Here is a 25,694-nt window from a genome sequence, read left to right as displayed (position 1 = left end):
GAGGCTAGCTAACAGGAAATGACTCTAGGAGGGACACATGGATGATCCTGTGAAGGAAAAGTGGATGAGATATGAGTGGACTGGGGGTGGGGGATGGCAGAGGGCGAGGAGTGGGGGATGAGAACATAGGGAAATGGGAGGGTCAAGCTGGAATAGGGACAAAGTGGGAGGGCAGGGAGGGAGATACCATGGTAGATGAGGACATCATGGGAATAGGAAGAGGCAGGGTGCTGGGGAGGCTCTCAGGAATCCACAAGGTTGACTTCACCTTGGTCTGCTGGCAGTGGTCCAGAGGGTGCCTGGAACAGTCTACTCTGGTGACCAGCCTAGCAAATAACCTAGCTGTCATCATAGAGCCTTTGTCCAGTGACAGATGGAGGCAGATACAGAGATCTGTGGCCAGGCACCAGGCTGCGCTCCGGGAATCCAATTGATGAGAGAGAGGAGAGATACTGCAGGCAAGGGGCATTGAGATCATGATGGGTTGATGTGCAGAGATGACTGGCCACACTAGTGGAAGCCCATGAACTGTGGACTGGTGGCTGTGGAGCCCCCATGGGACTGGACTAGGCCCTCTGGACATGGAAGATGGTTGTTTGGCTCAAACTATTTGGGGGCCACCCAGGCAGAGGGATCGGGATCTGTCCCTGGTCCATGGCCAGGCTTCTGGGAATCCAGTGCCTGTGGTGTGACAGCTTGCACAGCCTTGGTGCAGTGGGAAGGGGCTTGGACCTACCTAGGCTCAGTGTGCTGGGCTCTGCTGACTCCCCATGGGAGACCTCGATTTGGGGGATGTGGGGTGGCTTGGGAAAGAGAGCTGGGGGGTATGAGGAGGAGGGGTCTGTGGATAGCATGTGGAGTAGAAAATTTCTTAATAAAGAAAAATGAAAAACAAAAAAATTGAAAAGGCAGGAAGCATTGTATATATTAGCAACTGTATTTGGAATGGGATGAAGACTGTATTTTGCTTATACATACTAAAAATTATCTGCAGAGAAAGATCAGAAATTGGTGAAATGGAAATATAGGCTGGCAAGACATTTATTGTTTATCTTCATATAGTTTTTGATTTCTTACCCATGTTAATACCTATTAAGAAATCAAATTACTGCCGGGCGTTGGTGGCGCACGCCTTTAATCCCAGCACTCAGGAGGCAGAGCCAGGCGGATCTCTGTGAGTTCGAGGCCAGCCTGGGCTACCAAGTGAGTTCCAGGAAAGGCGCAAAGCTACACAGAGAAACCCTATCTCGAAAAATCAAAAAAAAAAAAAAAAAAAAAAAAAAAAGAAAGAAATCAAATTACTGGGTATTACAATATGAAGTTATTAAACTACAGTGTTAGTTTATTCCAGCATTACTTATTAAAGAGCTTACTAAAGGCCTTGGCTTTGAAAAGGAAAGGAAAGGACAACATACTCAGTCTCCTTAGCTGCTTCCTTCTCACTAATCCACACATCATTAACCACACGGGACAAACTCCCATCTGGGTTTGTGCTACTCGGCTCTTGTAGAACTTCCGTTTCCAAATCTTCAGGATCTTCAAAGCAAAATGAGGAGATGTCAGAGGAAAGCTTGCCGAGAACAGACTGAATGAACTTTCTATACATTATCACTGCAATTAGTTCAACTAATGCTAATTATATAAAAACTGTTTTAAGCTTTTTGTTCTAGTTCTATAGCACGGTCATTTCTGAAATGAAAGACTAGTCCTTTTACCTTTTTGTTATAACAAAAATACTGTGTACTGTGCACAATACTCCTTATCATTATATAAAATATGTCTTATTAAAATTATAGTAATATGTAAATTCACTTGAATGTATCAAAACTAAAGAATAAAGACACCTGTTGTTACAAGTATGGGAAAATAGCCTGTATTATTAATGAACAGTAAAAAAAAACTTTAATCTTTAAAACCTATCTTCCAACAACCACAAAAGAAAACCAATACGATTACCTGGACTTTCACAACGGCCTTGAGAAGAACTGGAGTATGCTAAATCAATTTGCCTATACTCTCAAATAATTAATAGCTAGGGAACTATCTCTGTTTCTCTGGCAGTCTTTAAAGTGATTCTATTTACTCATTTGCTTATTTATTTATATGTGCATGTATATGTCTGCATGAGTGGATGCATATGTGCAAGGTGTGCGTGTGTGAATATGTGCAGAGGCTAGAGGTGAAGTCAGGAGCGCTCGCAGGACGGCAGACATGGTGTGTGGCTGCATGACTGAGCAGCAAGTGCTTAACTGCTGAGCCTACTCTCCAGCCCCACTGAGGCGTCTCTTGTTCCCGTCTGAGATCATATACTATCTTACTTAATTCAACACCATGTCCACTTTTTCATGGAATTCAGACATGTTTTTCTTGTCTATTTTAAAATTTCTAATGATTTGTCCCATTGTGAAAGACAAGAGACATACAAATTCTAATTATTTTTCTCTGTTGCTCACATGAATGTTTGGGTCATTCATACAAGGTAAGTGCTAAGGAGGAAGAACCTTTTTTATTTCGTTTTTTAATCTGTAATTTGTTCTTGTTAAATGGGGAAGAGGAGGTGGCAAATGGGTTGGTTGTTTCTAGACAGAAGCTGATACCACTCTTCCTTTGGGATGAGTTGTATTGGGAGAGAAGGCCTCAAGATAGTGGGAAACACGATCGTGCTCTGAGGTAGGGAGTATTAAAGGGAACAGCACCTTCTATCAGACAACAGAACGGAGAAGGCCTTATGGAGGAGAGCCTTCCCTGTAGAACCCAGAAAGGAGTTTCAATAGAAGGTACAGCTTAAAGCAAGAGGGAGACAGCTGTCATGGACAGGATGGCAGGCGGGGTCAACTTTGGGGAAATCCTCCAAACAAAGGAAAATATATGACTCTTTTATCCTTTCAGGGGCTGGGATGCAGCTCCACATCACATGACTTTTTGTTCAACATAGCCCACTGACAGGGAGCACAGGAGCCAGATACAGTGCAGCACTATAAAATCAGGGGTGGTAAAACCACAGTACAGATGGCTTCTTAACTCTCTGTCCCAGAGAAAGAACTGCAGAGGAGCAAGACCTGGTTTCTTCAAGCTGTGGGCTGGACCGCTTAGAGAGATCAGCTTCTTAAAGGGGCAGGTCAGAGGTCTAACAAACCCTGGTGATCTTCAGCTGTATTAAAAGAACGTATTCCATCCTATAGACTCAAATTGTGACCATGCTTTTCACAAAGCCTAAAATACTTGCTCTACAACTCTTAGCAGGGATCGTTAAGTTTGCTGACCTCCAGACTAGGCTATACAGTCTCCACTATATGCATACACAGCCTACTAGTTGATTTTATTTCTTCTTAAACTTTCTACTCTTAATTTTTAAGAGGGGCACAACATGCTGTCTTGTGTGGGCTACAATAATGAATATTTGAACAGAAATTTATTTCTCTTTGCTCCAGAGGTCAGAGAATCTAGCAACAGGATGGCAGCACTGGTCAGTTCTGGAGAAAGGTTTTCTTCCAGGTACACTGGCAGCCTTTTTCTTCCCGTATTTCTAGCATGGTATAAAACAAAAGGCTAGCTCTCCAGCCTCTTCTTAGAAGGATGTTAATGCCATTCATGAGGCTTCACTGTAATTTAAAACTTTAATCCCAGCACTCGGGAGGCAGAGGCAGGTGGATCTTTGTGAGTTTGAGGCCAGCCTGGTCTACAGAGCGAGATCCAGAAAAGGCGCAAAGCTACACAGAGAAACCCTGTCTGGAAAAACCAAAAAAACAAAACAAAACACTTAATTACTTCCAATACCAACACACAGGGGATTAGATTCCAATATCTACATCTTTTGAGGAACACAGACATTATTTTGTAACAGCCACTACTAACCATGCTTTTAGTGAATACAATTCTTATACTGTGACGAACATGGCTGCATGCTACACAGTCTGATAGTCTTGTTATCCAGAAGGCACTCACTGTCAACCTTCGCTAATAAAATACAATGGAAGCGATGCTATTCCAATTCATGACTGACTGTTTAAGAAAATTGGCAGCCTCTGGTTGGTATCTGGAAGTCAGAGCATCATGAAAGAAGTTTATTTAGCTCAGTAAAGCTCCATGGCAATTTTTTGAGACTAAAATGTCAATCTGTATGTGAAAGGAATATAGTTAATTTTTAGTTAATGAGCAAACTGGTGGGTTAAAGATGGCTGCAGATTCTTTAACACTCTTCCCTTTGAGAGGCAGGCCTAGTTTTCTACCTTGAATTCACTCTAGGTTTGTGGCAGCTCTGACCAACAGAAGTGCTATCGGTCCCAGTTCAGTTCTCCTGTTAACTTGAAACAACACACACGGCTTTTACCATAGCACCTGAGATGGTTGTGGATTCTCTGAGATGAATCCTACTTCCCTCACCTCAGAACCTCCACCAGAGCATGACTCCCATAAGACAGGAGAAACAGTGCTGGAGAGAGGGCGCAACAGTTCAGAGCACTGGTTGTGTTCCGAAGGACCCAGGTCCAGTTCCCAGCACCCACATGGTGACTCACAACCATCTTAAACTTCAGTTGCATCATCGTCTTCTGGCTTAGCAGGCCCCAGACACACATGCAGGCAAAACACCTATGTCCATAAAGTAATAAAAGCTTTTTTAAAAGGTAGGAAGAATGCAGAATGGGACAGGCTCCTTAATAGGGGAGAGGGGACTATCTCACTCAGCCTTTGAGGTGTACCTTCCAAGATGGCAGAAAAGCCATCAGGTAGTCTCACTGACAGCTGAGTACCACACCACCTGATCTCTTAGGCAAAGACACGATGCATTAGGAAAATCACAAGTCCAGTGTTGACTCAACCCCTGATCCATAAAATAATGGACTAGAATGGCCAGTCCCTAGTGCACATGGTTATATGTGCCTGTAGCTCTAGAACAGCAGGAGCAAGAGTGGGACTCTAAGTTCTAGGAGACCAGCTTGACCCACATAATGAAACCCTTGAAGACTTTTGGTCTTGAAAACCAAAACAGAAAGAAAAAAAAGAGACAGTTACTAAAAACAGCAAGCCTAATTTGAGATGAATTACTCAAACATACACACACATTTTGATGATTTCTTTGATAATTTCAGTATCAAACAAAATTGAGCTCATTTGAATGTATTTCAACATACCTTCCACATTTCCGTCCAGCACTGGTGGAGGCATCTCATTAAACTTTGGGCTTTTTGTTTCAATAGAATCAACAGTAGCTGATGGGTTTATTTCTTTTGAAATACATTCTGGTTTCTCTTCTCCAGTGAGTAAGGGTTTGTAGTTTTCCCCCTCAGGATGAATCTCTGTTGAAGCAAAACAATGAAAAGTCTACTCTTCTCAAAGGGTTTTGAAGTTACTTGCAATGACAGAGAAAAATAAAAACCTAGATTGTTGCAACAGGTGGTTACTGGTGAAGCTCTCTTACACACTAAAAACTAATAAATGAGTTAAGATAATGTGACAGCCAAATTTCATTTCATAATGACTTCCAGGGTGGTTAACACAATTTGCATTCTTTTCCTTTGGGGAAAAAAATTAACATACCTGTATCAGAATCGAATTTTTAAAATTATTAACCAACTTTTTCAATTATTTGTTTTTCATATAGCTTTGTTTTTCATATGTAGTTTTCTCTATAATATTTACTTCTAATTTGCTATAAACTCTGCACACTGTAGCTGTTTCCAGGAAAGAACAGATTTATCATAGAACTCACTGTAGTTATCTACTCTCATCATCCCTGTGAACATTTTACCAACCAGTGTACCAACTCCCCAAATCAATTCTGTCATAGGTAGATGATTTTATATATACAATAAATAATCCTGCTAATATATAGACCTCTCAGTTCACTGAATTACATCAATAACTCAGCTTTTCAATAAGTCATACATTAGAGACTTTATAAATTATGGCTCCTCAAAAACTCCAATTTTAGGAATTCCCATCTCTAATTTTTAGTGCTGTTTTTATTCATCTCCCTCTACTATAGTTTTTCTGAGACTAGGTCTCACTATGTAGCCCTTGCTGGCCTGGAATTCCCTATGTAGATCAGGCTGGCCTTGAACTCAGAGAGCTACCTGCTTCAGCTTCCCAAGTGCTGGGATTCAAGGCGTGGACCATCTTACCTGGCCCTATTCTAACTTCATAAAAATTTGATTTTTCATGGATTTGGAGGAAAAGGGGAGGGTATATTGGGAAGGCTTGGAGGGAGAAAAACAGAGAAGGGGAAATATTGTAATTATAATCTCAAAAAAGTTTGATTTTGCAAGTACGTTTAATGACTGACCTCCCACACTTTCTCCATCATCCCCACTTACATCCTTCTAAAAGTCATCATTAGAATTATTCCTTTGCATACGCCCTCAGCTCAACTGTACTCAAGTGGAAAACCCTAAATACACTCAATTTCCTCACATGCCTGGTTGACATGATTGGAGAAAAATAGAAATCAATGTCAAGTGACCTCAATCTCAATTCATTACTTCTTTTTTATGGTTTAGATATAAATGGTTGACGTGTCCTCTGAAGGTACTCGTTTCTGAGTGTGGTGATGTGAAAGTGGTAAGACCTTGAAATGGGAAGTCAGAGAGGACACTGTCCACCCTTAATAAGAACTAACAACTCCTCCTGCCTGTTAATAACGTGCACAGGCTCTTTTCATACATAGTCTATTTCTCAGCATCTAGCTGACACTACAGAACATGTCAATATCCTCATGTCCTAAGTCCATTTTTCATATGTTTTAGATATGAGTTTGCACTAAACCTCGAGGAGCAACAGAGAAAAAAGAATGCAAAAGATAGCACACATGCCTAGGCACTGCTCGTGTCTGGACACAGTTCCATCCACTTCCTGTCTTGTGAACAGGCTGTCCAGTGGGATGGCTTCTGTATACACAGTTGTTCTTCCTCAGGTGCTGCTAGAACACTCACACACCTAAGATTCAGAAAGCCAGAATCCTTCCTGTCTTGGGCCAGCACTGCCTCCCAGTCCCAGGATGATGTCACACATACTTACATTTCTTCTACTCAATTTAATTCCTAAATCTCTTCAAAGATACACCATGCATCTTAATAAACTGTTTCAACATTTTCCCGCACAGAAAACCTGCTTGAACTTTTGCAGCACCCTCATCCAGATTTCCTATTCTTTAGATTTCATCCAGGTTTGATGAGGTCAGAACTCATTCCCATTTAGAACAGCCAACCCCCAGAAGGTAAAATAATTCCACACAAGAAAATGGAGACATCTTCACACACTAATTTTTCGTAGTATTACTTCTTGTGCTTACCACTTTCAAAGGCCGTGTTTTCTAGTAGTTCTGTCTGGAGCTGGAGCTCAGCTTCTCCTAGTATCTTCAGCACAGAATCCGTAGGGCTCTTCCCCCAGACTTTTCTTGGAGAGCCATTAGAATCTAACCTAATCACCTCTCCCACAGTATGTTCTGTGAGGAAAGAAATACAGAGAAAGAATTCTCAAAGGTGGAATATTCATTGTTTGGTAGATTCAATTTCTATTATCCAACCAACTATTTCATGCTAAAAGCTAATATAAAAATAAATCATAAGACAAATATATATATGGGCTAAAAGGTAGAAAATAGTCTAAGAAAACTCTGCCTGTATTTGAGCTTATATCGTAAGCAGACAACTAATACTTCCTTTTTACAAATAATTCTGGATAAACAATTTAAATAAAATTTAGAAAAGCAAAAATATTAGAGTTATATTTGGTAATAAAACATGAATATAGGGACATGGCTCAGCGATGAAGAGCACTCGCTGCCCATCCAGAGGACCCAGGTTCACTTCCTAGCACCCACAGGGTAGTTCACAAACAGATGTAACTCCAGTGTCAGAGGATCTGATGTCCTCTTGCAGCCTCTGCAGACACCAGGTACCAACTGATGCACAGACATACTATACATCCAGGCAAAACACCCATATGCATAAAATAAAATAAATAAAAATAGGATTAATATGCTTAAGAGTAATACATATGATACATTACATGGTGTATGTTAATATGGTCTTATAATTTTAGCCTACATAAGTTTTTGTTTTTTTTTTTAAAGATTTATTTATTTATTGTGTATACAGGGTTCTGCCTGCCAGAAGAGGGCACCAGATCTCATTACAAATGGTTGTGAGTCACCATGTGGTTGCTGGGAATTGAACTCAGGACCTCTGTAAGAGCAGCCAGTGCTCTTAACAAATGAGCCATCTCTCCAGCCCTGTTTTTTTTTTAAACTATGCTGTTTAATCTTGGTTGTCAACTTAACTAGACCTGGAATCAGCTGAAAGCCAGGTCACAGGGGCACACCTGTGAAGGTTATTTGACGTGGGAAGATGTATCCTCAGTGTGGGCAGCACCTGCTGGTGACAGAACAGATAGAAGGAGGTCCACGAAGCTTGCCTTTTTGCCTGCTTGCCTTCACTCTCTTGGCAAGCTCATCTCCTCTGCTGTCGCTGCTGCTACTTTTCCTGCACTCTTTCATGGACTCCAGAACCCAGCTTCTTTGGACTTCCAATATCAACTACAGACATGTGCCTCTCCAGAAAACCTCCTGACATTTCATGCCAGACTGGGACCGTTGAAGCATCCAGCCTCATGGGATGAGCAGCTACTGGTTTTTGGCCTCTCAGGTGTGAGCTGGCCATTTTTGGAAGACCCTAATTGTGTTATGTAAGCCAATCTAACAAACCCTCCTGTAATTCAATTTACATTATAGGTTCTGTACCTCTACAGAACCTTGGCTAAGATACTGCCGGAAAGATGCTTTATTAGTACTAGGGTGTAGCAGAAAGAGGAACAGCAAACAGACTCCAAGTTACAAAAACTCATGCAAATCAGTAAGTAATATTCAGTTTTGTACCACTGACATGATTAGCATGAGGGACTTAAGTTTCAGAAGCATGGCCGAGGTAAAGAGATACCAAAGTGAAAGAGGATATAATTCTACTTGTTTGTAATTTGTATAATCAAATCTTTGTAATGAAATTTTTTTTCTGGTGGATAAGTATAAACAAATATAACTCATAAGTGGAAGTGAAACATCCAATGTGAAGTCCCACAGCTTTAGAATGGCTGTTCTAACTGTATAGAAGTTAGTTGAGATGTACAGACTTTGGGTCGAACTAATTTCGCTATATGATGCTTTTATTTGCAAGTTCTTTATAATAAACTTTTAATTTAAAAATGTGGTTAACTTGGAATTAAGTTTTGAATCTAGAAACAACTTTTCTGCGAGAACAGCCAGCCTAGAGCTTAGGGTTTCAAGCACTAATATCAAAGAACCTTTGATACAGAGCTATCTGTTAAAGTCCAGTCACTGGGGGTGGGGGGAGTGGTTAGAACAGTATAGATTAAAAAACAACAGGAATAAGACTTGGAAATTAAAGTTATTTGATATCTGATAAAAAGGGCCAAGCAAAACAACAAAAAAGAAAATTTCTGGAACAAATGAAAATGGAAAAACCGAATGCCCATTTTAAAAAATCAGTCCCTTTAAAGCATAGCAAGAAAAACTGCTGGGTTTGTGGCCAGTGTGAGCTGAAGAGACGGAACTTGGAGTCTAAGGGAACAGCATGGCTAGTACTGGATATACATAGAGAAAGTCAGACTTCACAACGCTGCTGCACGTCATTAGTGGATCACCGGTCTGCACATCATATGCAAGGAAATCACTGCAGGTCTCGAGAGGAGATCACCCAAAAGAAGGCGGAGGAGGAAGACTTGGGGTTCACAAAGAGCCAGAAATAGTTCCTATCTCCGTCAGCGAGAACAGGGATACTTGTAGTTCACAAACCATTAGGCAGATTGTTCAGAAAGGTTGCTGACTCAGTAAAGGGGAAAGATTAGCCATAGACTAAACACTGCTTCATTCCACTTCACAGAGCTTAGGAAGAAGGCCTAAAAGGATCAAGATATTCATAACTAACTAAACTGTATCCCAGAACAGCGCAAGAATAGTTATAGAAATATAAAAAAATACATGAACTCCACAAATTAAATTCAGGGTTCTGTCCCTAAGCAAAAATAATCAAGTACAATATGGCCAACCAATCATAACTAATGTCCAAATGACAGAGATGATAAGATTATCACTGGAGAAGGCCATTTATAGTGATTATTATAGCTGAGTTCTGGCCATGGGGGTGACAGTAAGAAGAGCTGGGCTGGTGTGTAGTTCCCTTGTAGAGGACTTGCCTAGCATGCAGAGACTCTGGGTTTGAACCATCACCAAAAGAAGAAGAAAAAAAAACAAAACAAAACAGATTGGTGCTAGACTTGTAGGAGGGAAGACCAAAAGAAAACAGGAAAAATAATGGCCAAGAATTTCCCAAAAGTGGTGACAGCTATGACTCACAAATCCAAGAAACACTAGCAAAAGGATGTGATAACACGGTGTGTCACCACCAAACTCACTGAAACCAGGGCTTCAGAAAAACATCCAAGAAGCAGCAAGAGGACAATGGCATACTGCATACAGAGGAACGGCTGAGACTAAGTTACAGACGACTTCCCGTTGCGAGCAGTGTAAACTAAATAGCGGAGCCGTGTGTTAAAGTAGGAAAGAAAAAAGTATCAGTCTAGAAGTTCATAGCTCATTAACAAATATTTGCCGAAGGCAGTCATAATAAACTTTTACAGACATATACAAGTTGAAAGAACTTAACGTTAGTGATATTATAGAACAGCTTATATCTTAAAGGGACTCCAACATGCAGAGGAAACAGCGCCAGATGGAAATCTGCTCATCACAGAAGGGAAGAGCACTAGAAATGACAAATATCAAGTAGACACATAGAACCTTTCACTTACTGCCTAAGTCTCCCTAAGAACTAATACCTAGAACAGGTTATGAATTTTATAGCATAAATAAATACAAGCAAAGCAATGACCTCCCCCACCACAAACACAACACAAAGGCAGGAAGGGAGTAAGTGCAAGACTGCTATAATGCTGCTATAGGTTAAGTACTGAGATCAGCGGGAATAGATTTCATAAGGGTATACACTGTTGACTCTAAGTCAAATACTGAGTTTTCAGAGTAATGACTATAGCTAAGAAAGCAGGAGGAAATAGAGAAAAATATCACAGATGGAAAAACAGAAAATAAAGCAAAGTGGTATATTTAAACTCTGTAGAATGTAATTACTATAAAATACTAATTAGGTGTTATGAGTGGATTAAAAAGAGCAAACCCACATTCAATATAAATGCATAAAACAGGCTGAGTATGGGAAATAGATAGATACCAATTTAGCATTGAGCAAAAGAATGTAGAAATGACTACACCAATAAAGAATTCTTTATAATAAAAAAATTAAAGATCACAACACAGATGCCTCTCAAAAAGCCTAAGTCAAAGAAGCCAGAAACAAAAGAACGCAAAGCTTTTAGGGTTGGCTCCCATGGCATTCTAGAAGCAGAATGACTAATCTAAGGTGGGGAAATTTCAGACAAAGTAGTAGTCTCTGGAAGACAAAGGTCAAAGTCTGATTGAGGAAGACCTGTGACACTTCTTGGGGTGACAGTAATGCTCTATGTACTATTAGTAGTTAACAGTAAGTAGGTCCACGCATTTGCTGGAAGTCAGCAAATATACAATTACAGTGTGTATATATCATTATCCATAAGTAACACAAAAGGAGAAAAAACTTCTAAATAAATACTGAATTCCGATGATGACTCTATGCTGTGAGAAACGTACAGGAAAGTATACAAATGTCTGTAGTTAGTACTCTGAGTCATGTCAAAAATGAGATTGATGAATAGAGCATAGATATTGACAATGAACATTAAAGTACTAATGGTATAATGTAAATGGATAGTTTATAACAGCCACTGTAAAATTCTTTAAAGTTTTCTACACATTTGAAATTTCTCATAATGAAATTCTAGGAACTTATGTATGACAGTACAATGGAATATTATATCAACATAAATGAAGAGAATTTTAATTTTAACTATAATAAGGTCCACAAAACACACTTAAAGTCTAGAATAAAAATAATGAAAACTACACATGATAAATAATGTAAAATATCCAAACAACAAGCTAGTATGAGCAATTGCCTGGTAACAGAATTGCCTCTCATGTTCACTAGAGATAGGCCTATATGATCACTTGAGATTCTAAGAAACTACTGTCCAGGTCTAAAGCAGAAGCAGAACTGACCGCCCAGTCTTGGTGGTTTTGGTTTACATGTGACTAGTCTTCCTTACTTTCTTAAGAAATAGGACAAGGTGAGCACGGTGGTATACACCTGGAACCCCAGGACTCAGAAGTTCTGAGATACGAGCTCCTTGGTGATTTCCATGTCAGACAAGTCTATATAACCCTGTCCAAAACAAAAAACAAACAAACGACAAAATAAATTCCTTCTAAAATCAATTTCCAGGAAGCTTATGTGTATTTCTCACCTTTGCCCCGCCCCCCAGTCTTTCCTACTGGCAGTGGTCTATTACTCCAGAGCAGTGGTTCTCAACCTTTCTAATGCTGCAAGTAACCTTTTAATACCTCATGTTCTGATGACCCCCAACCATAAAAGTATTTCTGCTGCTACTTCATAGCTGTATTTTGCTACTGTTATGAATCATAATATAAATACCTATGGTTTTCAATGGTCTTAGGTGACCCAATGAAAGGGTCATTCGACTCCCAAAGAGTCTCGAACCACAGGTTGAGTACCTCTAATCCAGAAGCCAAGTCATCTATAGCCTCCTACCTCAGACGTCTCAACAGGACTTATGTGTCCTTTTATTTATTGACTATTTTACTGTATAAAATTTGAGCTATACACACAGAAAGCCCAGAACATGTGGTACATGCCAGACAAGCTTAGCTAAAAGCTTCTATGATAAAAGGAAGTACAATATACTTAAGCAAAGGAAAAACACACATGCAGGATAATTATCAATGAAAATAAACTAAAAATCCCACAAGGAAATTCATCACTTTAAATTCTAATAAAAAAAATTAAAAACAAACGAATGAGGTTTACTGTTCACTGGGGGAAGAAAAAGATGTATGTCTATCGGAATGTACAGAGCTCTATACAGTAAGGCTGCTGAATTTACCAATAGGAAGGTCTTCAGTGACTGACTAGTTTTGTTCGCCGATAGGAAAAAGTAAGGCGAGCAAGGACAGAAGGAGAGGAATTAGAATCAAAAGTAGACACGTTCTTAGAACGTGTTATAAAGAGAACTTTCAAAAGTGAGTGACTGCTCATGAATTAGGACGGGGAAAAGGAATAAACATCATATAAAGCCCCGAGAAGAGGGAGGCGTTGAGAGCTGTGGAAAGAAGAGTGCAGACGTGTAAGGGGTGGTGAGACATGAGCAGTCCACAGAGAGACAGGTAAAGGAGATGGGCAGAGTGGCATCAGGACAGGGGGAGAGCCCAGTGTCCCGGGCCAGGAAGGGCTGTGGGCTGTATTCTAACTGTGATGGAAACCAGCAGTTCGAGGACAGCAGCGTGACGTGGTATACGCTGTCCTCATAATTGGTGAGAATTAATTTCAAGTCTTTTTAGGTTACAATGTCTCTACAACCCTATCAAGTGACCCCACCTACCCTTTCCATTTCACTTCCTAGAAAAGATCTACATTTTTTCTATTTCCTCGCCTTCTACTTACTTTTTAAACGGATTTTATGTATTCCTTTGGTACAATGATGACTAATTTCCTCAAGCTCACAATGCCGCTTCAATGACAAACATAACATTTAGTCCTCAGTTTGTCATCTTTCTTCCAGAAATATTCAGTTCTCCTACGGTTCTATATATTCCTACCCTTTTCATGTGCTTGCAAGTGCGCATGTGTGCACCGTGTGTAAGCCAAAGGACGGCTTCGGCTGTTGTTTCTCACGTATTGCTATCCAACCTGGTTTTGTATGTTGTTGCTGTTGAGACAGGGTCTCTTATTAGCCTGAAACTGGAAAGGAGGAAGAATGTTTAAAAAATGTTTGGACACTGCAGCAAAAGAGCTGGCCCCAAGAGAACTGATGGCATGGGCTGAGGGGAGCTGGCTTCACCCCTCCTCTGAGGGGGTGGCCTCAGATGACTGACAGCTCAGGCCCACAGCCAGGCCTTGGGTTGGCCCACTCGCTCATGAAGGGACTGGACCTGTGGAGTGATAACCTGCAGGATCTCCAGGACTCAGACTGGACTCCGCATACCTGAGAGGAGTTTTGGTGAGGATCCAGGGAACCAGACCAATGACTCACTGGTATGAACACTTGCTAGTGAAGCTGACTGGACAAAATGGGTATCTATGTGACACATGCTCCCAATGCCACCAGGACAAATGAAGAGGTGCCAGAGAGGTGGGAAAGATGGAGGAGCAAAGAAGTTTGTTCTGTTTTGTTTTTGTTTATTTGCTTGTTTTGATTTTAAAAAAATTTTTTTTTGGGAGGCACTGCAGGAGTGAGTGAAATAAGGGTGCATGATGTGAAATTTCCAAAGAATCAATGAAGAAATTATGTTAAAAACTATGTGATGAAATTTCCCAAATTTGACAAAAGCTATAAGCCTACATAGTGAAGAATCTCAGTATGGTGATATTTTATTTGTGCTGAAATGTGATTTTATTTGTATGTTAATAAATAAAGTTGCCTAGGGGTCAGAGCTAAGAGCAAGCCATAGCAGAAGCTGGGCGATGGTAGCACACGCCCTTAATCCTGATCACATGGCAGGCAGAGTCTGTGTGTTCAAGAACATAGTCAGCTTGGAGACACACGCCTTTAATCTCAATACCAACCATAGACCTGGGGGTCTGTATAGACAGGCAGTGACGAGGAGGTCATGTGGTTGGGTTTACAACCAATGAGAAGGCAGAACAGAAAGTCAATAAAAAGACAGACACACAGGAAGTAGGTCTCTTTCTCAGGAGGACGGCAGCGGGTGATAAGAAAGCGGTTTTAATCTCAAGCTCTTAGCCACTGCTCTGACCTCTTGGGCTTTTAACTCTGCATTTGGCTCTGTGTTTCTTATTTAATAAGACCGTTACATCTACATTTCAGTGAGTCCAAGGAGAGGAAGCAGGAAGAAAACTATACTAAGATACTTCACAATCATACCATTCAAAACCGGAAATAAATAATCAACAGGCTGGAGAGTAGCTCAGCAGTTAAGAGCACTGGGAGCTCTTCCAGAGGACCTGGGCCTGACTCCCAGCACCCACATGGCAATTTACAATGGGGATTTGACATCCTCTTCTGCTGTCTGTGGGCACCAAGCATGTACGTGGTGCACAGACACATATGCAGGAAAAAAACCCATACACATAAAATTATACAAATTTTTGGGAAAAAAAAAAAGATAAAATGCTATAGCAATCACACAAAAGTCATGTATGTACAGGGGAACAAAAATGAAGGCCGTGATTCCTGTGAGAAGACAGTAAGGAGACAATGAAGGCCTCCCTCTTTGAGAGAAGACGGTAAGGAGACAATGAAGCCCTCCCTCCTGTGAGAAGTTATAAGGGTGTATTTTTTTTAACACAGGAGGATAAAAGAGTTATCCAGAACTCTACCAGAAGTAACATCTTTATATTCTAAACATTTACATTTGGGAGGAGGGTGGGGTGTAAATGGGAAGGGTTGGATGGGGGAAGGAGGAAAACAATGTAATTATGTTTTAAATTCAAAAAACAAAAATAAAAATATTTATATTTTATGTGTATGAGTGTTTTGTCTACTTATATCATCATGTACATGCCTGGTGTTGGAGAAGATGCTGGAGAGGTCAAAATCAGGAGTTTGAGCCAGGAGGTGGTGGCGGATGCCTTTAATCCCAGCACTCGGGAGGCAGAGGCAGGTAAATCTCTGTGAGCTGGAGGCCAGCCTGGGCTACAGAGTGAGTTCCAGGACAGCAAAGGCTACACAGAGAAATCCTGTCTTGAAAAGCCAAAATAAAAAAAAAAAATATAATAAAAAAGAGGGAGTTTGATCCTCCAAACTGGAGTTATGACAGGAAAAACAGCTGCTTTGTAGAAGAGATAAAACAATGAAAGCGTACAAGCCTGTGGTGAAGCACCCAGTGTCTGCCGGAACCTCACAAGTGGGCACAGGCTGCAAACCTGGCACTCCAGGACATAGCTCTCTTGGTCTACCCTGAGCAACAGAGAAGGAAAGAATCCCTTGATTTCACCTTTTTCTGGGTCCTGGACGGGTGCAGGGCGCAGGAGTGGTTGAGAATGGCAGCCAACAGAAGACAGAACTGGGGAGACGCAGCTGCTTCTCTCAGGAGAAGAGTGGTATCGAGAGACTGGGTAAGGCAAAGCTACATTTCTCTCAGATTTGGTTACATGGCTCTAGGTGCAAAACCAGACCTAAATCCCAAAATCCCAGCTTCCTGGCTAGATGATAAGAGTCCTCAGAAACCAGAAAACACCAGGTGACAGAGCACAAGATTCAAGAGCGTGACCTTGTCAGGATTTTTATTAGTACTTCAGATTACTGTTCCTATGTGCACACGTGGATCTGTTCTTGTGTAGCTTATCAAAGACTTTGGAAATGGAACTAACAGATTCCTGTCCAGGTCCCACACTGGAGGTGGAATACATGCTAAGATCCAAACAGCATTGACAGGCTGTGAAAAATGAGCTAACACCTGAACCGTGAACCACAGGAGAACACAGAAGAACTCACAGCTAACCCGGCCTCAGCCACCTCCTGCTAACCCAACTGTATCAACATTCTCTGTGGGATTTAAGCAAGACTCTAAGCCTCATTAGGCAATATTCAAGATGAAGACAAAGTTAGAAATTATTTGGCATACAAAGAAATACAAAATCTCAGCTATTACAGAAAACAGTCAACACAATGTTAACCCAGATGTTGGAATTACATAACAATGATTTAAAAGCAGCTATTATAAAAATGCTGCAGGAAGTAATCATAAGCTTTCTTCCAAGAAAAGAAACTGAATATATTAAAGTAATTACACAAAACTCAAATTCCAACATTTATAAATAAAAACTGTACAATAAATAAATAAAGTCATGTTCAGATGAACTTATGTTTTGTTCTACAGGTGTTAAAATTTACTCTAACAGATACCATAAGGGTTGCAAAATGTAAAATATTTACTATCCTCTTATGTAGAGAACACATTTGCTGACCTCCCTTTTATTTACTTAAATTTTTTTATTGAGAATTTCATACAGTGTATCTTGATCATATTCATCCTCAACTCCACTCAGATATGCCTTTCTTTCCTCCCATCTCATCTTATGTCCTTTAAAAAAAAATAACCCACTAAGTTAAATTTGTGTTGTCTATACACTCCTGGGTACAATGGAGGAAGACAGAGATAACCGGCAGAAAGAAAACCGACTCTCCATCCCCCAGAAGCCATGAACAAAACTGAAATACAGTTAGTTAGAACTGGAATGCCATGAACTGCCTCCCCGTCCATGCTAGAATGCTAACCGGCTTCATCTTCTCTGGACAACCACAGCTCCTATGAGTGCAGAGTGTAGTGCTCCTGTCAGCCCAGAAGACACTGTTCCATCCAGTCCTCCTCCACTTCCGGCTCTTACGATCTTCCCACCCCTCTTCCATAATAATTCCTGCATGCTTGTGTGCTCTCTAGCACCCCCACCCCGTGTGTGTATGTTATAGTATAGATATTCTATTTGTGGCTGAGCTCTAAACTTACATCTATTCTCTGTACTTTGATCAGTTGTGAGTTTCTACATTAACCACCAGCAAGACCCAATTCTAAACTCTCCCTTCCATACTAATAAATCTATACTATTTACATGTATATAAAGTCACATGTAGAACCCTTCACAATAAGGATTTGTGCAGCCTGACAAGGATCCTTGTTTGGTTTTGTCATGAAAATTGAGTTTTAGCCATCCATGTTGAGTTATATCAAATTCCCTTCATAAGAGCTGGGATTTAGGGAGGGTGGTAGACACCTATTATTCCAGCACTTGGAAGACAGAGGCAAGACAGTCATGAGCTCAAAGACAGGGCTACACAGTGAGACATGATGAGATAAAACCTCTTACCCTGGAGTCCTGGCTGTTCTCTGCCCAAACCCTTTGCTGGGCTCTGAACAAGCACATCACATTTACTACTTCCTTGGCTTCCAAAGACTCAGTTCTTCCATTTTAAGTATTCTCAGAGTAGCCCATTATTATTAGTGTGTTATCAAATATAACTGCCTTTCTACTTGCAACCCTTTCCACTATATCCTATCCCCCTGAAGAGGGACTATGCCTTAACTTTCATTGTGTTTCTACTGCTTCAGAGTGGTTGGCATACAGTAGATACTCAATAAAGAATTATTGGGCTTCTGTACAACTCAAAATCAGTTAAAATGATCATTGTTCATAGCCACACTTGAATAATTTCGAGTGTGAACTCAAAAGAACATAAACTTCATTGTGAGAATAAGAACATAGTGTGTGCTTGGGAATTCTTGCTAGGTAAACCACAACGTCTAAGGGGCCTTTCTGAACTTTTATTGCTCTTGCTTTCATTAGGAATTACTGCTAGAGTTGGGCATGATGGCATGTACCCAGCATTCAGAGACAGAGGCAAAAGGACTGTGAGTTCAAGGCCAGCCTGATGTGTGTGTGTGTGTGTGTGTGTGTGTGTGTGTGTATACATATACACACATATACATACACATACATACACACACACACACACACACACACACACACACACACACACACACACACACACACACACACAGATATTATCTCATAAAACCAAAGGGGAGCCAGGCAACACACGCCTGTAATTTAAGACTGGGAAGACAGGAAAGAAGACCATGAGTTCAAGGACAGTCCTGGATAATAGTGAGACACTGTCTCACCCACCACGAACCCCCTTCACTCCAACAAGAACCAAGAACATAACAGATTAACATGGTGTAAAGGGTTCAAATAGTACAATATAAATACATCTCCTTAGTTTTCTTCTTACTATACTCTTATATAAAAATCCTTGCTATTGTAAAGACCAAAGCATTTTTCATGTTCTTTATATTTTACTGAAGATATTTCATGTCCATGAGGAAGAAGCACAGAATTCTTCTACCATTCTCAACCTGTCCACATGCTGGTTCCTTCGGATGGCTAGGATACAAGTTTATGTGAGTGCTAAACCAAGACAGGACATGGACATGCTCATACATACTCTCAGTTGCAGAGAAGGATGAATCCAGTGTCACTTCATCCAGAGGAATCACAAGCTGGCCTCCGACCTCCCACTTCTTGCGATCAGAGGAAATGGCATTTTCTTTCTCATACTCTTCAGCATCTTTATGACCAGCGATCTCACAAGAATCAGAGTGAGGATGCTTTTCCTTTTCATCTTCTTGAGCTTTAAGATTTTCATTTAGCCTACGCAGTATTTCTCGCTTACTCTGAAACAGTTACACTTTAGTAAGCATATTATCATTAAATAAAACGTCTGAAAGAATCTTTGAAAACTGTACCTACTGAAATAGCATTGTTGCTCTTTTGCATTTCTTCTGAAGTTTCTTGGGTATCAGTTAAACTTCCGTCCTTTAAACACAAGATGGTTGAAGAGTAAGAGATAAAACCATTTTAGAACTCTATGCTAAAACCATTGATATTTTTGTTACTTTTAGTTTTTCATTTAGCTGACCCCTGTCAACTTCTCTCATTCCTGTAAAATGTTAACATCGCTTCTTTATCAGTAATGATAAACACTTTAACACTATCAATCAGTTAATAAACTTAATATATATAAAGGTCAATTCTCAGTTATTTGTAATGTTTGTGGATTACTGCTAATAATGTCCTCTTTGGTATCTAATTTTTGATCATTAAAGTCAGTTACATATATATGTGTATATATATATATATATAAAGAAAATTAATATACTTTGTTTATTAGAGCTAGGAAAAGGGTTGTTACTTTTTGCTTTTTAAAAAAATATGGTTCTTGGGGCTAGAGAGATGGCTCAGTGCTTAAAAGCATTGGCTACTCCTGCAGAGGACCTGGGTATGATTCCCAAAACCCACAAGGTGGCTCACAACCAACTGTAACTCCAATTCTAAAAGATCTAACACCCTTTTCTGGCCTCTCGGGGCACCAGACATTCACACTGTACACAGAAGAGATACATGCAGGCAAAATAGTCATATACATAAAATAAATACATACTAAGAAGAAATCAGCCTGGGAACCGAGCTTGCCTCATGTAAGTGTTCTACTAACTGAGCTAAATTCTTAGTCGCAGGGATGTTTTGGTAGATTAAGGAATTCAGATGTATTATTTTGAAACCATCTCTATGTACACACACATACACACACATACACATACACATACATACATACATACACACACACACACAGCCAAAGCATTAAACATAATTGACAACTAGCTTTCTTTTCTATGGAAAGAGGTTAGCAAGAACAGATTCCTACTCATTTGAGTCATTAATAATGTAAATTTTGCTTCTGATTAGTATAATAAAGATATTTCAAAAAACTTAATCTTTAAAACTATATGAAAAGGAAAAGATTAGTTGTTATGAAGGTTATGACAGTGTAGCTAAATAATCTTCAAAGTTTTAAATAAGCAGTTTCTATAAATACAACACAGTAAGAAAAACCATTTAGTCACATGGATTATCTCAAATTTTATAATGTTTGAAAAATATGAAAGAATATAGTGATCAGATTTAAAGTAACACATGTAAATGAGACAAGGAGGATTTTACCCAGGAAAGCAGTCAGAGAGATGAACAGCTACTTGAGATGTGAGACTGGGTACCAGGAAGGCAACCACACAATGGAATCTACAGTTGCTGTAAACAATGTGGCACATGCAAAGTCATTATCAGAAAGAGAGAAACCTACTGGGAGAACAACAGACTCTTACAGGGAGCTCTGAAGAGTGACCAAGATACAGTTTCACACTTTGCCTTATTTTCAAGATAAACACAAAAGCTGCAAGAAATCTGTGTAGTAATCAATAACCTCTGCAGTATGAAAAAAACCTAATGAATCTCAAAAAATACAGTCACAGACGGTCACTACTGGGTTAGGAAAACAGGGTTCTGAAGCTGGAGGGCTCAGCAGACTGTTTTCGGGGCCACTGAAGTCCAGGCAGGCACTCCACACTCTGAGCCATTTCACCCAAACAGTCCTGTTAGACAGGGAACCTGGTACACACTTCCACGTTTACACGTGTTCACATATTTCCGTTTGTTTTATCTGTGTGGCATACAGAGACTCAGAAGTAGAAGGTTAAAAAAACTAAGTACACTGAACCTCATTTACCAATTTACAAAATTTCAAATAGTTACAGTTTGTTCCTAGAGTTAGTTACTTTAAGAACTTTGAGTTACTTTGAGATATGATTCTTAAAAAACTTGTTAATCATCTTAGCAAGGGTCTAAAACTGTTTGCCACATTATTTTCAGTAGTTGCTTTCACATGTTTTTACTACATTTATCGAGTGTATGTGTAGGCTGACTGCTGGGGCTGCTGCAACTACACACACACGCAAGTCAGGGAAAGTCTGTGGGAGTCGTTCTCTCCTTCTACCATGTGGGTCAGTCTCAGGGATCAAACTCAGATTGCCAGGCACTGTGGCAAGCACCTTTCCCCACAGAGCCGTCTTCCCAGTCTGTCAGTAATTGTTTGAAAGTAGGAAAGAGTCATTTCAGCACAATGCCCCCCACTCCTATACACATGCATCTGTGAGACACTGGTTCTACGATCTCTCTACCCCCCTGTCAAAACCCACAGGTGCTCAATTCTCATATAAAATGGTAAGTGCATGTAACATGTGTATCTCCTCCATATACCATGAACCATCTCTAGATTAGTTACAGTACCGAACAGAATGACATGCTCTGTAAATCGACGTTATATGGTTTAACAGTATAAAACTTCACTAAGTACTACAGATGCCATCTGTCAGGTTTGTGCAATACTGTCAGCAACGTGACTTTTTTTCCTGGATCAGAAACCGATTTGACTTTGTATACAGGGACTCCTCAGAAGCAAAGTGCTCAAGGTATATTTATCCATGATAGAGTCTTAGATAAAAATCTATGGGCAGAAAAGTTCCAGTATTCAGAGGAAGCTCCCCCCGCCCCCAAATCCAAGAAGATAATTTTTCTCTAGAAAAAACAAGGAAACATTAGGAACTAATGCCAATTTATTACATTTATTTTCACTTAAAATAATCTTTAGTCTTTGAGGAATTCTAAATTTTAAGAAACTTACCAGGCCTACTTCTTTCAAAGCTGAAGTCACAGAAATAACAGGTTTCATCTGCTGCTTTGATGGAGAACCCCCTGTTTCTTGATGCTCCAAAGGTAGAGAAACATCTGAGCTCCTTACCCTCACGACCAACTACAGGAGACAAAATACACAGCTAAATACATGGGATTTCATATCTTCATAGAGAAAGAAAAAGCCCCAAGATCTCTTTTCTATAGTGTACAGATAATTTCTCATTCCTTAATGACTCATTGGGTTGGACACTATAATATATGCTGATAGAACAGTGAACAAGAAAATCCTCCAGCTGTTTATGTAAATATAGCCATGTGTCTATCAAACACTCCTAAATAAAACTGGCTACCATTGCACTAGCAATCTCATAACATGATTCCCCCCAAAAGTCTTCTAGGGTCAGGAGGAATGCTCAATAGTTAAGAGTACTTACTTCTCATGCAGAGAACCTATGTTGAGTTCCCAGCACCAATACAGTAGCTCACAACCATTGTTAACTCCAGTTCCAGGAGATCCAATGTCCTTTTTTGGCCTCCATGGACTCCTGCACACACTGGTGCACATAATCTCACACAAGCATAAACATATATCCATAAAAATAATAAATATACACAAAAGCAATCTGTAAATGCCTTATAAAACATTTACTTTAATCTAATACAATGTTTGATGTAAAAGTAGTTTATTAATTTTACATTTCAAAAAGAAATGCTTCTGAAATGTCTTGCAAATTTTGTACTGTTTTCTTAAAGCCCAAAAACGCATCTTTCAACACCAGGGCACTTATTATAAAAGTATCAACATGAATAATAATGGGTGAGTGACAGATCCACAAAGTATTATTTACTTATTACATTATATCAATATACATTTGTAGTTATCATGCACTAGCCATTGAGACTCTAATCAACATAAAGATTGTGAGTTTAAGAATGTATTACTATATTTTGTAATCGTGTGGATGTGTGTGCACACAGTGTATGTGCATTTGAGTTACAGGTGACCCCAGAGCTTCTCCTGGAGCTAGTGTTTCAGAGGTTGGGGGCTGCCTGACATGGAAGCTGGGATCTGTACTCAGGGGTTCCACAAGAGCACTCCTGAGCCATATTTCCAACTCCCAAGACAGCGAACTTTTAAATACAGAAGCAGTGGAATTAGGTGTGCTGTTGGTAGCATGGAGCTACTTGCTGCCAACTTCTATTCTTTCTTAATCACTAAGTCTTCCAGTAAGTATATATTTCAGGTAGTATTTACTGAGCTATGCATAAAGTGGTAATTCTAATATTTAGGCTTCCAGATTTTTTATACCAGTATCTGTTTGTTTAAACAATGGCACAATTGACTTAACTACAGACCAATAATATTAATCATACTGATTTCAAGATTTGAAATAAAATTTTTAAAGTATTCAGAACTCATAACAGCCAAGAATTCTCACTCTGAAGGATTAGTGCTAAAATATTTGAATCTGTTTTGTTAATACAAGAATGTATATTCAAGGCTTTCAAATTCTATGGAAATAGGAATAAGTTCTAAAATTGTCCTGCACAACATCAGCATCTTTTAGAATATATTAAAAGTCATCTAAAAATTAAGTGATTTCATAAAAACTGGAGCAGACACCAATCAATCAAGATTAAGTGCTTAGAAACACTGTTGTTGAGAACAATTGTGACATTTTTAGACTCTTGTACTAATTCTCTTGAAGAAATGCTTTCTAGTATTTCAATACATGAGTCTAATATGATTCTTTCATGAGTAAACAAATTCATAGGACCTGACAACATCTACTAACAAACTGAAAGCTGCATTATGTTCTTATCTGTACCAAACCCCATCCAGATAGTGAACACCCAGAATGAGGCTCAGTCTTCTCTCCTAAAGGGTTGCAAACTATAATGGAAGTGGAAATAAATCAATCTCTGTGTTACTGAGAAACGCTAAATGGTCTGAAATAGAATGAAACAACAACAGAGCAAGAACCGACTGTGCAAGCCCGATGAGGGAGGTGCTGAGGAGAGCAGCCTCCCCAGCACCCCCCCCCAGCCTCAGCAGCCCTTCCGAATCACAGTCAGACACTTCTACACTCAGCCTCCAAAGCAAACTTACTAGTGTTATGAGTTTTCATTACTTCTTGGACTCTCTGAGACTCAACTTTTTTCCTCTAACAAAAGAGTGATGCTCTCACTTTCTCTTCTCTGAAGAGATCAAATGAAATAAGTTGTATGAAGCACACAACAATTATTGATTTAATCTTTATCAAATAAGGTCATTTGGCTTAAGCACCAAAAGCTTAGATTGAATTACTGATGAATTAACTTGCAGAAAACAAGTTTCTGATCTTTAGAATACAGAAATCAAACAAAAAGCCATCTGTGTATAATCAGAGTTTAAAGTTTAGGCAGTGCATTGGACATTCTAGAACAGAAAGGAAACAGTGATCCACAAGTCAAATGCTTTATTACATTATAAATTCAAAGAAAACTAAGATTCAAAAAGATCAAAAAGTAATTAAGTAGAAGTTACCATATGTATTGAAACAAGTTCACTAAGGAAAGGATAGCATCAAATGTCCTTCTCAACTAACAGTTCACTTTAATTCATGATTTTAAAGATTATCTTAAAAGTCATTTTTTAAATTATTGGGCAGGCACCTATAAACAGGGCATAAAGGAAATCCCATAAAGAAAAACCCATGCTCTCAGTGTCTCAACAAATTATACCCCATTTGGCCATAATTATTTTTGTGTATGTATGGAGGCTGAAGATTAATGTCCTGTGCCTTCCTCAGTCATTCTCCAGCTTATTTTAGGAGGTAGGCTCTCTCACTGACATCTTGCACATCTGTTCTAGAGTGGTTGCTCAGTACCCCAAGGATCTTCCTGTCTTGTTCTCCCTAGTACTGCAATAACAGGAGCACACTGCCTCGCCCAGCTTTTACATCAGTGCTGTGGGTCTGAATTCAGTCCCTTAGCTTTCGATAGCAGGAACTTTGCCACATAAGCCACCCCCTGTCTACATTTATCTCTACTTGTTAAAAAGACCTTTCAGACCAGGATATAGCTCAATAGTAGAATAGCTGTCTAATATGAGAAAGGACTTGATACTCAGAACCCTAAAAATTAAGTTTTTTTGTCCACATAATTCCTATATACATAAACGTAACTACTATATAATTAAGATACTAATGCAACTCTCTGAAAATGTAGGCACATGGTCTCAGGTGCCCTAGGGAGGGCTGATGTCAGAGCTCAATTAGGGTGTCTAGCATTTGTCTAACACAAAGCCCTAGGTTCCATCCCGAGTACTGCATAAACCTGGCTTGGTGGTACATGACTCAAATTCTAGCACTCAGTAGATAGAGGAAAGAAGATAAAACATTCAAGGTCATCCTTAGCTACATAGTAAGATAGCTGGGGCTATGAGAGCCTGTCTCCAAAACAAAATAA

At 39.6% G+C, this 25,694-nt stretch overlaps 1 protein-coding gene across 7 annotated transcripts in view; it reads right to left on the bottom strand.

Moving 5' to 3' along the window:
* The window catches only part of Nek1 (NIMA related kinase 1), a 132,602-nt gene that overhangs the window by 24,807 nt on the left and 82,101 nt on the right, over window positions 1-25,694 (bottom strand). For 6 of the 7 annotated variants that reach the window (XM_028881043.2, XM_028881046.2, XM_028881044.2 and 3 more), the window contains 6 exons: window positions 22,234-22,362; window positions 19,467-19,532; window positions 19,162-19,390; window positions 7,289-7,441; window positions 5,133-5,297; window positions 1,416-1,536 (listed from right to left, as the gene is read on the bottom strand). In XM_028881043.2, the coding sequence (XP_028736876.1) occupies window positions 1,416-1,536; window positions 5,133-5,297; window positions 7,289-7,441; window positions 19,162-19,390; window positions 19,467-19,532; window positions 22,234-22,362 (863 nt within the window). Of the gene's footprint in view, window positions 1-1,415; window positions 1,537-5,132; window positions 5,298-7,288; window positions 7,442-19,161; window positions 19,391-19,466; window positions 19,533-20,594; window positions 20,805-22,233; window positions 22,363-25,694 lie in introns of those variants that run through there. The other variant, XM_037211758.1, reaches the window with a different exon arrangement.

This window comes from Peromyscus leucopus, chromosome 17 (genome assembly GCF_004664715.2).
Source record: "Peromyscus leucopus breed LL Stock chromosome 17, UCI_PerLeu_2.1, whole genome shotgun sequence".
NCBI lineage: Eukaryota > Metazoa > Chordata > Mammalia > Rodentia > Cricetidae > Peromyscus > Peromyscus leucopus.
The sequence above is the reverse complement of the archived record's forward strand: the minus strand, read 5'-3'. Positions and strand labels throughout refer to the sequence as shown.